This window comes from Monodon monoceros, unplaced genomic scaffold, assembly GCF_005190385.1.
Source record: "Monodon monoceros isolate NGI ecotype Baffin Bay Population unplaced genomic scaffold, NGI_Narwhal_1 Super_Scaffold_10, whole genome shotgun sequence".
In the NCBI taxonomy this organism is placed as follows: Eukaryota; Metazoa; Chordata; class Mammalia; order Artiodactyla; family Monodontidae; genus Monodon; species Monodon monoceros.
In genome coordinates, this window is record NW_021703766.1 from 18,254,907 (window position 1) to 18,271,961 (window position 17,055).

At 52.0% G+C, this 17,055-nt stretch overlaps 2 protein-coding genes across 8 annotated transcripts in view; one reads left to right on the forward strand and one right to left on the reverse strand.

Moving 5' to 3' along the window:
* The first annotated feature begins 1,802 nt into the window (after positions 1-1,802).
* On the forward strand, positions 1,803-10,587 carry ESRP2 (epithelial splicing regulatory protein 2). 5 transcript variants are annotated; one of them, XM_029245867.1, is made up of 15 exons: positions 1,803-3,201; positions 3,290-3,418; positions 4,832-4,945; positions 5,061-5,175; positions 5,510-5,608; positions 5,831-5,885; positions 5,952-6,062; positions 6,138-6,270; positions 6,349-6,391; positions 6,553-6,854; positions 6,970-7,182; positions 7,289-7,487; positions 7,638-7,824; positions 8,141-8,306; positions 8,383-10,587. In XM_029245867.1, the coding sequence occupies exons 1-15, from the start codon at positions 3,004-3,006 to the stop codon at positions 8,470-8,472; spliced, it is 2,154 nt and encodes a 717-aa protein (XP_029101700.1). In that variant the 5' UTR covers positions 1,803-3,003; the 3' UTR covers positions 8,473-10,587. The 5 variants fall into 5 exon arrangements, with proteins under 5 accessions (XP_029101700.1, XP_029101713.1, XP_029101707.1 ...); XM_029245880.1 differs by having other exon boundaries at positions 7,722-7,824; XM_029245874.1 differs by having other exon boundaries at positions 5,955-6,062.
* The window catches only part of NFATC3 (nuclear factor of activated T cells 3), a 133,089-nt gene continuing 125,454 nt past the window's right edge, over positions 9,421-17,055 (reverse strand). For 2 of the 3 annotated variants that reach the window (XM_029245848.1, XM_029245832.1), the window contains exon 10: positions 9,421-12,323. In XM_029245848.1, coding sequence (XP_029101681.1) covers positions 12,202-12,323 — 122 coding nt within the window. In that variant the 3' untranslated portion in view covers positions 9,421-12,201. The remainder of the gene's footprint in view (positions 12,324-17,055) is intronic. The other variant, XM_029245840.1, reaches the window with a different exon arrangement.

Consider the following 17,055-nt stretch of genomic DNA (forward strand, 5'->3'; position numbering starts at 1 on the left):
TTACACCATTCCTACACGCCCTGGAAGTCCACGAGAAGAGCCACACTCCCCTGGTGAGGAACCCCACCCTGTATCTGCCCAGACTTTCACGTACCTGCGGCTGGAGCGCCGGCTGCCTTAGTGGCAGGCTTCCAAGGGCTGAGTGAGGATGGGATTCCGCTAGCTTGCGGGCAGGCTCGATGGACCAAGTTCCTTTTTCCCAGGTACCCAGAGTACGGTTTGCCGTTGGAGCCTCGCTGATTCCTCCCGCGTACCGTATCTCCGATTCATTCATTCGTGATTCGTGAACACTAGCTAGTAGCAGTGTGGGGCTGGGGGACATTTATCAGTGAAATACAGAAATCTCAAACTACAGTGGGGACCCCTGCTAAGGAGGGATGTGCCTTGAGAGAGGAAAATTTGGAGGGAGGGCAGAGGTTAACTAGGGCAAGGGTGTGTTGGGAGGGGAGGAAAGGGCACAGATGAGACTCTAGTGAAAGGCCCTGTGGCCCCAGGGAAGGTTACTTTTCATGGATACGGGAAGAGAGCTTAATCAACCATTCATTCATTCTTGAGCCTATGTGCCTGGCAGGCCCAGTGATAGGCTCTGGGGTTGAGCCTTTCCTCCAGGATCTGATATTCTCGCGGGTGGGTGGATGGTGGGGTAGGGAGACAATAAACGATTTATCTTGTTAGTAGCTGGTTTAGTGCTGGCAGAAAGGAGACATGAGAGCCGGCTGGGGGACAGGAGTGCGGGTTGTTTAGTATTAATGGTGTGATCCGGGAGGACCCATCTGAAGATGAGTAAGGGAGCTCAGCAAAGCAGGGGGCCTAAGGTTGTTTTAACGAATTTAGTTTTTCAAGAGTCCAAACATCGGGAATTGTCATGTAGGTGGAGGCTGTTGGACAGGTGCACGGGAGTTTTGGGGGAGCCGCCCCACGCTTGGGGTTACTACCCCGCAGGGACCTGTACACGCATGAATGTCTCTCCAATGGGAATGCGCTCAGGACAGCACCTCGAGGGGGAGGCTTCCCGGGAACCCGGCTTTGAGACCCGCGCTGAAGGAAGAATATGGAAGGGCCCAGCGCGAAGGTCTGAAGGTTGAATGGATGGGGGGGCCAGGAAGGGTGAGATTTAGATCAGGTAGCGCCGGGATGGCCCGGGGCTCCGTCGTCTTGGAGCAGAGCCCAGTCTGGAGCCTGACAAGGGGCAATGCACGCCAGGGAAGTTTTAGGAGAGGCTGGGGTGCTGTTGGGGTGAAGTGCAATTAGCTGCAAGGGCGTGGCCGGGAGGAAGGCCCGATTTAGCCTGGCGCACGCGAGCTCCTGGCTGGGTGGGGGAGGGGCCTTAACTAGCAGTTGCGCCCCGCCCACCGAACAAATATTTGACATTCCAGGCTTATCTAGAGGAGGGTGGTACCCGAAGAGCGCATTTCCTCCTCCCCCCGGGCCTGATTGGCTTAGCGCCTCCGGGGGTGGGGTCAAGCGGGTTGGCAGTAGGGTGGCGGTCTTACCACGGACAGCGGAGCGTGGTCATTCGCCTACACCGCAAGGGGAAGGGCTGGTCGCTCGAAACCGCTGGAAACCCAGTCTACTTACCTCTCCCTTCCAGCCGCCGTGTCCCGGGCGCCCTCAGTCTGTTTATCCGCCAAATGGGGACGCGGTGCAGTTTGAATTAGTGGGCAAGGCCTCGGAGGCGCCTCCTTTACGCCGGGCTCTTTCGCTCTCGGTTGTCTGAAGGTCCGAACGTAGCGCCCAGCTTGTCCGAAAGCGTGAGGTGCGGCTCCCGCCCCAGTTCCGCCTCGGGCTTGGCAACCCTCTGTGTCTGCTCCTGCCGGGCTGGAGCCCCTTCTTCCCGCCGGATTCTTCTTCAGTTTCTCCGTCACATAAACGGGAGAATTCGGGAAAATCCGGGGCGGCCTGGAAACTCGCCGTAAAGGAGCTTCACCAAGCCCGACAGGGCGAAAGTGTGCTGGGAGCCCTCCACGAAGGGCTGTCCGAAGAAGAGATGGAGAATTTGCGGCTCCCTTAGGCACATTGCACTTTTGCCTCTAGCCCCCACCGGCCAGCACGCTCACATCTCCAGGCAACAGGCCTGTTGTCAAGGGGGAAGGGCGAAAAGAGGCGGCAGGCCTCACGTGCGGTAGGGGTGAGGCTCCTTGCCGGGACCATCCGGCTCAGCGCCGGGGAGCCGCTCTCAGGAGCTGGGGCCGGGGATGGGGGAGACGCGCTTCTTCCTTCCCCAGCACCGAGGCCTGCGCACCTCCGACCGCTCTTTGGCACCGCGGGCACTTCCTGGAGCCAGGCTGAGGCCCAGCCTTCGCACTTGTGTGCACAAACCCTTTCCACTGACCTCTGGTGAATACTCAAATGGATTTAATGATCTCTTGTGCTTCCTGCCACCCTCCCCCCACACCAGTCGACCTCTGGCGACCTCCCCTACAAGCCTTTGGGTGATACCTGGTAACTCTTACCGGCCCCTTTGACCTTGGGTGACTTCTTTTACCCCTCCAGACCGGCCGTCGTGACCCCCACAGCCTCCAGGCTGCCTCCTGGTGATTTTCACAAGTCCAAAGGACCCTTACGGACTAAAAAATGCCCCTGGTTTTACTCTTTCCTTGGCGGAGGCCCGGTGGGGGAGCGGAGAGGGAAGGGGGTCGCCCCAGAAGTCAGGCAGGGCCCGCTGGGGGAGTGCGAGCCCAGACCGGCCTTGTGAGTGTGCGCGTGTAGGGCTAGAGTCTAGCGGCCCTCCCCCATGGTTCCCGGGGGCCGCCCTCGGTCACGTGGCCGGCGGGGCCGACAGGTAACTCGCCCAGAGACGGCGGGGGCCGGTAGCCGCCCCGCCCCGCGGGGCGCCTTGGGCGGGTCTCAACAGCGCCCACTGCGGCAGCCGGGCCGCAGGTGCCGCCCATAACACACGGTGTCCCGCCTAGGCCGAAACGCGTCTGCCGTCGGTCGGTGAGTGTGTGCGCTTCGTCGGTCCGCGTGTGTCTGTCTGGTCGAGCACACTCTCCCTCTGCGGCCATGACTCCGCCGCCACCCCAGCCACCGCCCTCAGGCCCGAACCCCGCCGCAGACTCCGCTGCCGACCCCCGTCCCGGGCCTGGACCCCTGGTCGTACTGTTCGGGGCCACGGCGGGTGCGCTGGGGCAGGACCTGGGCTCCGACGAGACCGACTTAATCCTCCTAGTCTGGCAAGTGGTGGAGCCGCGGAGCCGCCAGGTAGGGTGGAAAGAGGGCGGTGGGATCTCCAGGGAGCTTCAGGATCCGAGGGGCGCAGCGGCTGATCGGTTTTTCCCGCCGCTCGCAGGTGGGGACATTGCATAAGTCGCTGGTACGCGCCGAGGCGGCCGCGCTGAGCCCGCAGTGCCGCGAGGCGAGCGGCCTGAGCGCCGACAGCCTGGCGCGGGCCGAGCCGCTGGACAAGGTGCTGCAGCAGGTGAGCGCTGGGGCCGGGGTGAATGGAGGCCCGGCTGGGCTGCAGGGACATTTCTCGGCGGTAGAGGCGGCAGGAGGCGAGGCCTGGCGCACCACAACCAACTGGCCGGGGCGGTAGGACGGGTTCCTGTTGTTTGAAACTTTCAGCGACTCCCGCGTGTGCGTGTGTCCGCGTGTGCCGGCCATTCCTAGGGGGGCGTCTTTTCAGACTTTCCAGTGGTCCACTCCTACTGAGGGGGTGGAGATGGAGGCTGCGAGACCCCTCCCAGAGTCCCCGGCCTGCGGGACAGCTAGGCTGAGACGCCTCTGGGGACCTGCCCGGCCAGGTCTCTCAGAACAGCAGCCGGAAGCTGAAAGGGCCGAGGGGCCCAGACTTGGCCATAGGTCACGGTCCCTGCTGCCTGCGTCCTCGGCCCACCCATCCGCCAGGAAGACGCTGGAGCAGGGGCGTAGGGCGGTTTCTGCCCAGGAGGCAGGCGCCGCCAGGTGTAAGCTGCTCGTCCAGGCCTGTCTCGGCCGGCTGGCCAGGCGTGGGCGCTGTCCGGACCCCGCCTGGAGGCTACCTGCCTCCTGAGTGCAAAGGCCTGGGGTGCCTCCCGGCCCTGGCTGAAGTGGGAGTCGGTTCCCTTTGCTGTTTTTATCTTCATTACTGGGCTCACCCTGTGCCTGACTCTTGAGTGGAATGAGTGAAAGTGCTTTACTAGCACAAGTTCTTTCATCGTCCAACAACTCTGGTGGTTCCTGATGAGGAAACAGGCACAGATTGTAAAGCTGGGGTTAGAAGAGGTTCTTGGGCCTGTGGTTTGTGCTTGTACCAGTTCTCCAGCAGGGATAGAGGATGGGGGAGGGGCAAGGCAGCTTTCCGCCCCCTCTATGAGCAAACAACTCAGTGCCAGCCGGTCGATAAGATCTGGGTCAAAGCTCATGCTGCCCCTGGCGTCCAGGTGTGGAGCTCTGTCAGTTCTGCCCTTGGAGTTTCTCTGCCCCTCAGTTGGTCAGACCTAGGGGCGGGGCTGCCATTGACAATGAGCAGGCCAGGCCTCAGGCAGGACTGGGCCTCCCCCACCTGAGGGTGGTGCCTGGTCAGGGACAGGTTTAACCTGCTTTGCCCCGCCCTTTCCCACCTGGCTTGTCCTACTCCACCAGGTGTTTGCTCTGGCCCCATTCCAGACTCCTGGAGTGTGTGTGATGGGGGCTTGGGTGATATGTGACTGCTCCCATTTGGCCTGGAGAAGGTGACAGTGGACTGGGGGAGAAGGAGGACACAGAGCCAGGCCCAACAGGCATAGCCACCTCCTCCGCAGGCAGGGTAGGGCTGAACATCTGGCTGAACCAGCTTTGCAAGCCTGCGCCCTCCCTCCCCCTGCCCGCCTAGCTGTGAGTCCCTCTGTCTCTCTCCGCTCCCTATTCCTAGTTCTCACAGCTGGTGAGCGGGGATGTGGCTTTGCTGGGCGGGGGCCCCTACATGCTCTGCACTGATGGGCAGCTGCTGCTGCGACAGGTCCTGCACCCTGAGGCCTCCAGGAAGGTATGCCACCACTGAGGGCACAACAGGGGGCAGGGTTCCTAGGACCCCTCTTGTCACGGGGGTGGGCAGGGCAGCTCAGTTTCCCCCATTCATCCCCATTCCCATGTGCCCCCAGAACCTGGCGCTCCCCGACACCTTCTCCTCCTTCTACGACCTCCGCAGAGAGTTCCACGTGCAGCACCCGAGCACCCGCCCTGCCAGGGACCTCACTGTGGCCACCATGGCACAGGGTATCTGTGACCTAGCAGGATTACGGTGGAGGGGCGGCTGTAGGCTGAATGTCTCTGAGTATGTGCATGCTGGTGGGTTGAATGAACACATGCAAGTTTACATTACCTGCTGAGTCCCTGACTGCATGTCTCTGTGCCTGTGCACATTTGGAATGCGGGCATATGTCTACATATGTCTGGGCTGGGGATCTTTAAGGGGATCCATGAGCTGGGCCAAAACAAATGTGTTTGCCAGGATTCTGCATGTGTCTATGTAGGGGACTTGAACCTCGGTGGGACATGCTAGTTGCCCTCTCATGCTGGGATTTCCTCACTGTGAGTTCTCTGCTCATAGACTTGGGGCTGGAGACAGATGCCACAGAGGACGATTTTGGGGTGTGGGAAGTGAAGACAATGGTAGCTGTCATCCTCCACCTGCTTGATGGATCCAGCGGTAAGGTTCCTCTCACCACCTTTCACCTGTTCTCAGGGCTGGGTGACTGCCTGCCTATTACTTCCTCCAAGTTCCCCTCCCCATTTTTCACCTCTGAGAGACCACAAGGTGAAAGCCCCTTTGTTACCTCCTCATCCCCCTCAACTGTCCTCTTTTTGCAGCGCTTGGTGGGGAGACCCCCCTCCACCAGACCCTGCTGACCCCCATGCCATCTCCTCTCAGGTCAACTGTTTTCGAAGCCCGAAGTGGTAAAGCAGAAATATGAGACAGGGCCTTGGTGAGTTAGGGGGCAGGGTTGGGGGTGACACCAGCTGGACAGCTCTGACTGAGCCCCGCCCCACAGCAGCAAGGCCGACGTGGTGGACAGCGAGACTGTGGTTCGGGCTCGCGGGCTGCCCTGGCAGTCATCAGACCAGGACGTGGCTAGATTCTTCACAGGGCTCAATATTGCCAGGTGGGTACAGCAGCATGGGTGGACCCAGGAGGGCAGGCCTACCCAGGAGGCACTAACGCAGCACTGGCTCCACAGGGGTGGTGTAGCACTGTGCCTCAACGCCCAGGGCCGCAGAAATGGTGAGGCCCTCATCCGTTTTGTGGACAGCGAGCAGCGGGACCTAGCACTGCAGAGACACAAGCACCACATGGGTGTCCGCTATATTGAGGTGGGGCTCTGGGCTTGGGAGTGGAGCAGGGCAGAGCTGAGGCCGGGCAAGCATGAAACTCATGGGCTGTTCCCACAGGTATATAAAGCAACAGGAGAGGAGTTTGTAAAGATCGCAGGGGGTGAGTGTGCTCCCAACAGCATCTAGATCCCCCTGGTTCTTGATCCATGTCCTGCTTCCCCGACGCCCCTTGCCTTTCTGCTCCCATGTGTGCTAGGTGTGGGTGGGTATTTGGAAGGGCACAAATGAAGTCAGTAGGTGACTCCCACGCCCCCCACCAAGGCACTTCACTAGAGGTGGCTCGTTTCCTGTCACGGGAAGACCAAGTGATCCTGCGGCTGCGGGGACTGCCCTTCTCGGCTGGGCCAGCAGATGTGCTAGGCTTCCTGGGGCCAGAGTGCCCAGTGACTGGGGGTGCCGATGGGCTGCTCTTTGTGCGCCACCCTGACGGCCGGCCCACTGGTGATGCCTTTGCCCTCTTCGCCTGTGAGGAGCTGGCACAGGCTGCATTACGCAGGCATAAGGGCACGCTGGGTAAGCGATACATTGAACTCTTCCGGAGCACTGCAGCTGAGGTGCAGCAGGTGAGCCACCCAGGGCTCCCCCTACCCCCCTGTGCTTCTCCAGGGTGCCCCTTCCATGCCCTCCTTGGCCCTGCCCTACTTGGCATAACCAGCCTGCTGCTTCCTTCCTTACTAGGTCCTGAACCGCTATGCCTCCAGCCCACTCCTTCCCACACTGACTGCTCCACTGCTGCCTATCCCCTTCCCACTGGCAGCTGGGACCGGGAGAGACTGTGTACGCCTTCGAGGCCTGCCCTACACAGCCACCATCGAAGACATCCTAAACTTTCTGGGGGAGGCAGCGGCTGACATTCGGCCCCACGGTGTGCACATGGTACTCAACCAGCAGGTAAAGCTGTGTCCAGTGGGGGAGCACACTTAGTTACAGAGGAGTGTGTGATTGGGAGGAAGGCATTTTTGCACACGACAGACTGCTTACAAGATGGTGTGCACAGGGCCGGCCGTCGGGTGATGCCTTCATCCAGATGACATCAGCAGAGCGGGCCCTAGCTGCTGCTCAGCGTTGCCATAAGAAAGCAATGAAGGAACGCTATGTGGAGGTGGTCCCCTGCTCCACAGAGGAGATGAGCCATGTCCTGATGGGGGGCACCTTGGGCCGCAGTGGCATGTCCCCTCCACCCTGCAAGCTGCCCTGTGAGTGTCCCAGGGGGCTGGGGAAGAAGGAGGCATGTGGGGGCCAGGATGTTATAACCCTCACTTTCTACGGTGGGGACTCCCTTCTGGCTGCCCCACCCAGGGCAGTGCTGGGCTCCCTGCAGATACGCTCTCTACTTCTGCCTCTAGGCCTCTCACCGCCCACCTACGCCACCTTCCAGGCCACCCCAACACTCATTCCCACTGAGACAGCAGCTCTGTATCCCTCTTCAGCACTGCTCCCAGCTGCCAGGGTGCCCGCTGCCCCCACCCCAGTTGCCTACTACCCAGGGCCAGCCACTCAACTCTACATGAACTACACAGCTTACTACCCCAGGTACCCTGCTGCTAAGATTACTTCACAGTCTTGCCCCCTTGTCCTGGTTTGGGGGAGGATCATGATCCCCTTCCTGGGCCAAATAACTCAAGGTCTGCTGGAACTTCGACTTTACTCTGAGACGACAAGGGAGTGACAGATGTGGGCTGCCTGATGCCATCTACAAACTAGAACAGAGATGACTCTGTAGAGACAGGGGTATTAGGGAGGAGGAAATGAACCAAACACAAGGCAGAAGCAAGGGAAGAGGCAGGTAGGTCTTGGTCTAGGCCACAGGTGGCACTGCACTACTAAATCCCTGCTTTTCCCACCCTAGCCCCCCAGTCTCCCCCACCACTGTGGGCTACCTCACCACGCCCCCTGCTGCCCTGGCCTCTGCTCCCACCTCAGTGTTGTCCCAGCCAGGAGCCCTGGTCCGTATGCAGGGTGTCCCATACACAGCTGGTATGAAGGATCTGCTCAGCATCTTCCAGGCCTACCAGGTGAGGTGTGGCTGGAGGGCTTGGGAACCTGGCTGAGCCTGGAGCTCCCTGCCTAAATAATCTGTCACTTCTGCAGCTAGCCCCTGATGACTACACCAGTCTGATGCCTGTTGGTGACCCACCTCGCACTGTGCTACAGGCCCCCAAAGAATGGGTGTGTTTGTAGGTGAGGGAGCCAGGAGGTAAGAGCTGGCTGATGTCCTCAGCTAACGGGACTCTCCTGCATCCAGAGAACCAGCGCCCTCAACCTGGTTGGTAGCTTCTTTCTGGCTTGACAAAATTCTCAGAAAGCCCCCAGAGGAGCTCAAGCCCCAGCTCCATCCCCCCTGCTTATTACTCTGCCTGTTCATCCCAAAGATGATGGCTGGACCCTGAATGCAGGGCTGGGGGTGGAATGTCACCACCCTGCTCCCAGTGGTCTGATCTGGGCCTCTTAAGTAGCAGAGAGCCTTTGTTCTGTTTTGGCTATGGTCCATGCCTACAGATTCCATAGGGCTGATGTCCATAGCAGGCTTGCTTTCTTTTTAAAAAATGTAAACCCTGGTGCCTTCAGCGTATGACTCCAGGGGGCTTCTGAGTAAAGATCCCAATGTTCTACCCCCCTGTCCCTTCTGGTGGGGGGCAGGGTGGCAGAGAGCGCTGGCCCCAGTCCCCAGGATACTGACCTCCGTGGTCACATTGCGCCAGGGGTGGTCCCACCTAAGGATGCTAGCCCCCCTCTAGCTTGACACAAAGAATAACAGATGGCAAAAATCACAGGCTGTTTTGATGGACTGCATTGCAATATCCTCAGAGGACAATAGGGGGCAGGAGGCCCTCACACAAAAACTCAGGCTTGACTTTTAAAGGGACTTCTGCCTACTTTTCATGCACACCTTGGGCAGGTCAGTTGTCCTGAACTCAGCAGACACCTTGGAATGTCCTTTGCACCCATTAGAGGGTGCTGAACTGAAGCTTCGGAAGGAATTTGGAACTCTACCCTCTCCTCCGTAAAATAAACAAAGGTTCCCAACCAAGTGGACTTTTTAAAAGCCAAAGTGCCCTTCACTTTGGCACAGAGTGAGGGGCTCCACACCAGCCCTATGCAGAGGAACACTCAGGCAGATTTCAAGGAGACTGTTGACCTGTCACCGTTTATTATTTCAGCACTGTTAACTGAGGAGCCTGAATTGCTGGCTCTTCTTCCCTTTGTATTTGTGTAAGGAGCACTGTACTCCTATAAAAGGTTTTAAAATACAAAATGTACAAGAAAACACAATCTCAAGTGCTGTAAACATAACTGAGAATCAGTTCCTTAATTGAACATCATCCATTTTATAAAATACAAGGTTTCAACTTGAACCCATCTGAGCCTTACAGATGACCATCTGTGCTGATTATCAAAAACAGGGCTTTACAGCCAGACTCAGCAGAGCTCTGGTGATAGTGGCTAACCCTGGGCAGGGGTGGGTTGCACCCCGGGCAGCAGCACCACACTTGAACCCAAAAACATCTGTTCCTAGCTGTTTTTAGCCACGTTTCTCTGCGCATCTCCAGTAAGCAGAAGGCTGCTCATCCCATTCCTCAACCCAAGATATAGCATGGGTTGGAGGGGGAAGGGGTGGGTCCTAGCACATGCCCAGTTGCTCAGTGCTGTTACTAGAAATCAATTTGCATAGTCCAATGGATGTGTGCTGTAACACCACTATGTTGCACAAAAATTAAGGTATTTATCTACAAAACCAAAAAATACTGTCTTTTACACCAAAGCTTTTACAAAGCTGATACAAAACTGCTTACATAGTATACAAAGCTCTATTTTAAAATTTAATTTTTATTTTAAATAGGAAAGAGCATTTCTAGTGCTACAGGCATCAAGGTATTTAAAAGGCATCAAAATTTGGTGCATAGCAACTCTGTATCATAGAGGCTTTTATTCTTGAGGGCAGCAGAGCAACCCTCAAAGGGTCTTGCAAGGGAAGCTCTTGCAAGAACCCCATGTGAGGCAGCTACACCAGGGACAAGAGGGTGGAGGCAAGTCTGGCCAACTCTCTGGAACTTCATCTAAAGGCGGCCAGCCGCCGCAAACCCTCCAAAGGAAACTCTGGGCTTCCAACCACAGGCCCTGAAGCAAATCTCACTATCCACACTGTGACACAAAACTCACTTTCAAAGAAAATGTGACAACACCAGGCTCCAAGAAGGACTGGAGTGATCTGCTGAAGTACAAGCATTTTTTTCTAACTAATTTTAGGGAGAAATCTAAAACATCATGGATTAAAGGAAAAAAAAAAAAAAAAAAGAAAGGACCATACTTCCTCATCCTGGGTCAGTAGCTCCTAACTGGTTGACTAGAGGTGGTAGGCAATGAGCTGGCTCCCTCCACCCAGGCCTCACTTGGCCTCAGTAGACAGTCCTGGCATCTAGGACCCAAAATCCCCTGCAAAAATAGCATCAAGCCTTTGACCAGCCCAGCACACTGTCTCACATGTAGGCACTCAGAAAATTTGCTTCCTGAATAAAAGTACATTTCATTTGAAAACATACTGCAAACTTCAGGGGTGTTGAAATAGGCCCAAGCCTTGGAACAGGAAACTAATCCCATTAAGGGGAGGGGTAAGGGCAAGGTTTGAAAAGAGCACCCAAGTCGGGCACCTCCTTTGGTAGACAGCAGGCTGGAGTTTCTTGCTGGCCCCGCCTTGGGCACCAGCCTTACCAGCAGCACCACCAGGACATCTTTGGTGTGGAGGGTCAGGTTTAGAATGCTATCTCAGTTTCGGAATTGCCTCAAAGCCTTTTAGAAAAAGGCTGTTTTTTAGGCCATGCAGATGGGAGGGTAGGCCAGAATCATTTTAGGCTGTAAACAGAATGAGGGAAAAGCCTTCCATGCCAGTGTATCTTAAATGCGTCCCATCTGGAATGCTGAATGTTCTCTGCTCCTGTCTTGAAGCATAGCTCATTTGTACTTAGCTTCTGACACAGCCTGGCCTCTAGAGAAGCTAGAAGCAGCAAATTTGCCTGAACAAATCATCACAAGATTGTGGCAGCCAAATGCAGATGCTTTCACTTGGAAAAGGTCTGGGACCAGAGGACACAAAAGGGAAGAGTACTCCACAGTCTACCTGTATGTAGGATGGCAGGAAATTAAAGCTACCAAGCTAAGAAACCCCACCTTTCAAAGTTCCCTTACATGTAGTTATCTTACCCAAGGCCCTGAGGGAAAAAAGCAATTTCAACATGGAGACAGCATGGAGAGATTGCAGGAAGATTACCTAGAAAGTTACAAAAATGCTATGCTCTGGAATGTCATTTTATATTCCAACACTTCAATGATTGGAATGGTGTCATTTTATCTAACAGTTTACTTTTATAAAGAGGTATGAGCTACATTTGGCTTTACTTCCTATGAATCTATGAAAGGCTTCAGGACACATGCTGAGTTTCCGAGGCATAGGTGTGGGCTTGGGGGAATAATTTTTTTTAAATGTTTGCCTCTGGAAGGTTTTATCAAAAGTTTCTACTTTAAAAATATCATCAAAGCTAGAGAGTCCTTCAAATGACAATAAAGCAGTACAAATCACCAATCCTAGCTAAGCAACCAGATCACCTGCAAAAGCAGCACCTCTGAAATGGAGAGCCTGCTGCATTCACACTCAAAGCACCCATCATATAAAAGTATCCTATTTAAATATAAAAAGCAAAGCTCATTTCCCCAAAGATCAGACAGCCTGTGCTGCTCCTGTTCTTTTACAAAATCTACACAAGGCCTGAGTTGGAGGAATGCTGCTTTCCCCACATATGATGATCCCAACTCCTGGCTCCATCCTGAAGGTTGCAGAGTTGGAAGCCCAAGGTCCAAAGAGAGAAACATGCTGAGAAGTACATGATGGTGGACACAAGGCTGCAGTGAACACTCTTAGAGCCCGTCGGATCTTCCTAAATCCAGGGAATCAGGACTTGGGAGGGCAGCCTGCCTGCTCGCCCCTGTTCCTTGGGAAACAGAAATCTGGGACATGTCTCTCCCAATTACCTCGTTCACTGAAAAACAAGAAAGGGAAGAGTGATTAGTGACCTCTGTGTGACTGACCATATGATGCTCAATGCCAAGCACTATTTCAAAGACATTTTTTCCCTTTCCATCGCTTTCTATAAAGATAAAGGCAGTGCTTGAAGTCTGCTCTTGAACTGGATGGGAACATCACTCCAAAAGTTGTTCCAGACCACCCCCCTGCTTCTCTACCTTTCAGTTCAATTTTGTTTGGGAAGGGGTATGGCTGAGGGAAAAGGTAAACGTTCTTACCCTCACTCTAAAGGCTCTTGCTCTAGCAGAGGATAGGATACTTTTGAAATGTGTTCACCTTAATCTAACTTTTCCTTAATTTCATCCTTTTAGGAGGATTTTCCCTTTCTGATTCCTGCACTGCACCTGTATATAAAGTAAATGAAAATAAGTGCTTTGATGAGAGTAAAGCACTGAGATTTGAGGGTTATTTTGTTACCCTATGCTAATGCAAACATCCTTTATCATGTGGGGGCATTTGTATTATTTCTGATCCTTTCAGAATAGGCTCTTGATTTTGTTGGTTTCTATGATGTGCCAAGCACCTCAGGAAGCACCACAGTCTTCTGTGAGGTCCAGTGCAAAGAGTTTTAATTTTAAGGAACCAACATAGACAGAACACCCCAAATAAGAAACTTTAGTTCTCTCACCATGAGAACTCTTTGCTTTGAAATGAAAATTCTTTGCTTTATCACCTAAAGATTCTATTCTAATTCCACTCCTAGGCATATACTCAAGAGAACTGAAAACATACATCCATATAAAAACTTGTACTCAAATGTTCATACCAGCATTATTCATAATAGCTCCAAAGTGGAAATAACCCAAACATCTACCATTAATGAATGAATAAACAAAATGTGGTCTATTCCACAAAATGAAATATTATTCAATCTTAAAAAAAGAATGAAGTTCTAATACATGCTACAACATGGATGAACCTTGAAAACATGCTAAGTGAAAGAAGCCAAACACAAAACGTCATATATTGTTTGATTCCATTTATATAAAATGGCCAGAACTGACAGAAAATAAATAGATGGTTGCCAGGAGTAATGGGAAGGAAGGAATGGAGAGTGACTGCTCAGGGGTATGGGGTTTCTTTCTAGAGTAATGAAAATGTGTAAAAATTAGATACTGATGATTGCACAATTCTACGAATATACTAAAAACCAATGAACTGTGTATTTTCAAGGATGAATTTTATAGTAATGAATTGTATCTCAATACAGCTGTTATAAACAAAAATAGACCAAGACAAAAAAAAATCTATAATTAGCATTTGAAGTCATCATAGAGCAAAGGAGACACTAATGATTGTTTAAGAAATCTTCAAGGACTTCTCTGGTGGTGCAGTTGTTAAGAATCCGCCTGCCAATGCAGGGGACACAGGTTCAAGCCCTGGTCCGAGAAGATCCCACATGCCGCGGAGCAACTAAGCCTGTGTGCCACAACGACTAAGCCTGCGCTCTAGAGCCCGCGAGCCACAACTACTGAAACCCGCGTGCCTAAAGCCCGTGCTCCGCAACAAAAGAAGCCACCACAATGAGAAGCCCATGCACTACAACAAAGAGTAGCCCCCACTTGCCGTAACTAGAGAGAAAGTACACGTGCAGCAACGGAGACCCAACGCAGCCAAAAAAAAGAAAAAAGAAAAGATTAAAAAAAAAGGAAAAGAGGACTTCCCTGGTGGCACAGTGGTTAAGAATCTGCCTGCCAATGCAGGGGACACAGGTTCGGGCCCTGGTCCGGGAAGATCCCACACGCCGCGGAGCAACTAAGCCTGTGTCCCACAACTACTGAGCCTACACTCTAGAGCCCACGTGCCACAACTACTGAGCCTGTGTGCCACAACTACTGAAGCCCACGTGCCTAGAGCCTGTGCTCTGCAACAAGAGAAGCCACCACAGTGAGAAGCCTGTCCACCGCAACGAAGAGTAGCCCCCACTCGCCACAACTAGATAAAGCCTGTGCAGCAACGAAGACCCAGCGCAGCCAAAAATAAATAAATTTAAAAAAAGGAAAAGAAATGGCTTCAAACCCCTTTAAAAAAATCTTCAAATATTAACATCTAATCTTTTTAAATTAATTAATTAGTTAATTTTTTGGGCTGTGTTGGGTCTTCACTTCTGTGCGAGGGCTTTCTCTAGTTGCGGCGAGCGGGGGACCACTCTTCATTGCGGTGTGCGGGCCTCTCACTGTCGCGGAGCACAGGCTCCAGACGCGCAGGCTCAGTAGCTGTGGCTCACGGGCCCAGTTGCTCCGCGGCACGTGGGATCTTCCCGGATCAGGGCTCAAACCCGTGTCCCCTGAACTGGCAGGCAGAATCTCAACCACTGTGCCACCAGGGAAGCCCCCCATCTAATCTTTTTATTGTTTAGGTAGTTAAGAAAAAAATTCTTCAAACTCATATACTCATCATGGCTATAAGGAGAACGGAACTAACATTCGCTCCACAAATATTTATTGGGTATCCATGGGTTAACTTTACAATCGAAATTTATATCTTATTTCAGTTAAATCTTCACGTTATTTTAAGATCACTATTACCCCACTTTACAGATCAGTTAACAGAGGCTTTGCCAGTTCACACAATTTTCTTAGTAAATGGTAGAATCAGTTTCAAAACACCTGTTCAACTTCTTGAAGGCCAAAAGAGTAGAAGAGCATGGAAATCATTTAGACAAAGATAATGCAAAGGACCTGGACAAATGTGGTGCTCACAGTGAGTGTGGTGATGGTAAGAAGAGGGAAAGAGGAAAGGACTGATTCGCCACTACCACCAACATTTTAAGTCTAGGAAGAATAGTGCTGTCACTACTGGAAATAAGCTGAGGAGGAATATAGAGGAGGAAGGTGGTAGGTTAGGTCTGGAATTGGATTTGGAAATTAGAACATCCAAATGGAAAAATCCTATGGGTAAGGGACTACACTCAATGGTCAGAGCAAGAAGAGATGTATGTACCTTCTTACTAGAGACCTGGAAGTATGGGAGCAGTTTCATAGTTCCACTGAGGAGCAAAAGGCTGAAGAAAACGTGGGAGTAGCCTTGTGATCTGATGAGAAAATTGGACCTGGGAGAGCAAATATGTAAGCAAAGGAATGGCCTGGAAATTAGGTTTGGCTTGAATACAGGCTCTGCCACTAATTCCATGTGTGTCCTTGGACAAATTACTTCATATATCTAAGACTCCCATTTCCTTAGCTATACAATGATGGTGTTAAACTAATAAGGTCTCTTTAACTGTAGAAGTCTGTGATTTGTCATCAAATTTTCAAGTGGCAGTACTCAGAAGGGCAAAGAAGTGAAGGATAAAAATTTGGCTTGGGTTCCCTGGTGGCGCAGTGGTTGAGAGTCCGCGTGCCGAGGCAGGGGACACGGGTTCGTGCCCGTGATCCCACATGCCACGGAGCGGCTCGGCCCGTGAGCCACGGCCGCTGGGCCTGCGCGTCCGGAGCCTGTGCTCCGCAACGGGAGAGGCCGCAGCAGTGAGAGGCCCGCGTACCGCAAAAAAAAAAAAAAAAAAATTTTTTTAAAAAGTGAGGCAGAGAAGTAGGAGTAGAAGCTAAAGGAATCTAACTACAAAAGGATGAAGATTAAGCAGTGTTGGCTAGCTCTAATAATCACTAATTGAGATCAATTTTTGAAGGTCATTGGTACAGACTTATGAAGATCTTTGTCATATAGAGGATGCTTTTCAAGTAAATTTTCCAGGCTAGGATTTATTGACCATTCATGATGGTTTGCAAAGAAGGACAGAATTAATCTAAACTGACTCCTGACTGCTAGAAATAACTCACTGAAATAGTTTCTATGTAAATGAAAACTTATGGGGATACTCTGCATAACAATACATTTTCTCTTCAGTTTCCTCATAAGTATAATGGAGATTTTTTAAAAACCTCTTATATAGTAAATAAAGGGACATAAATAGAAAAGGCAGCCTTTGGCACCTCTGTCATAACAAGGGAGCAGTGTTTTCAGTGTAGATTCTATGTGTGGGTCTATGGGGTAGTCTCCTGCTAAAAAAGAGCACAAGGATGGCCCGTGATCTCTGTGCATGGCCTCTAACACTACTCATCGCATTAGATTATCAGTAGGCATCAGTATTATCTGTCTCTTGAATAGCCTGTGAACTCCTGAAGGACAAGGACTTTACTACCGAGGAAACATCAATTTCTGATGACTGAATAAATGGATCATAATCCAGTACAATTACTTGGAAGCTATTTGGAATAGTACCCTGAAAGTTCATTAGGTGGTGGGGTTGGAAAGGGACCAGAGAATGTTATTAAGACTAACACAAGGCATCTGATTTTGATTTTGGCAGTGTCTATTTTAAACAGGTCTCACAGCAGCAGTGGCAAAAAGCCAAATATAGAATCAAGTACCCAGCTCACATTCAAGTCATCTTTCCTGTCGCTTATTCCTTCCAAAGACGGTAACTTCACAGATGTTCCAGGCTGCCATTAAACACACCTTTTTCAAATCTTGTCTCATTGTTCAAGTTTTAAAACAAGATGATTAAAAATGGTGCTTTATCATCATCGAAAACCATGTGATATATTTTTTTCCTGTGTCTTTATGAGGAAGTCAATGCTTACATTTTCTTGAGGATGAGGGTCTATAACAAACACTATCCACTCACTTACCAAGTACTTTGATGATAAGGATAAACACATCATTTTCTGAAGAAGTCGGGTGGTGAC

Bases quoted from the DNA above. Each gene is read 5' to 3' on its own strand.
- ESRP2 (XM_029245858.1), top strand. From the start codon at position 3,004: ATGACTCCGCCGCCACCCCAGCCACCGCCCTCAGGCCCGAACCCCGCC. The intron at 6,271-6,348 runs GTGGGGCTCTGG...CTGTTCCCACAG, and splicing joins TGGGTGTCCGCTATATTGAG to GTATATAAAGCAACAGGAGA. The intron at 7,183-7,288 runs GTAAAGCTGTGT...TGGTGTGCACAG, and splicing joins ACATGGTACTCAACCAGCAG to GGCCGGCCGTCGGGTGATGC.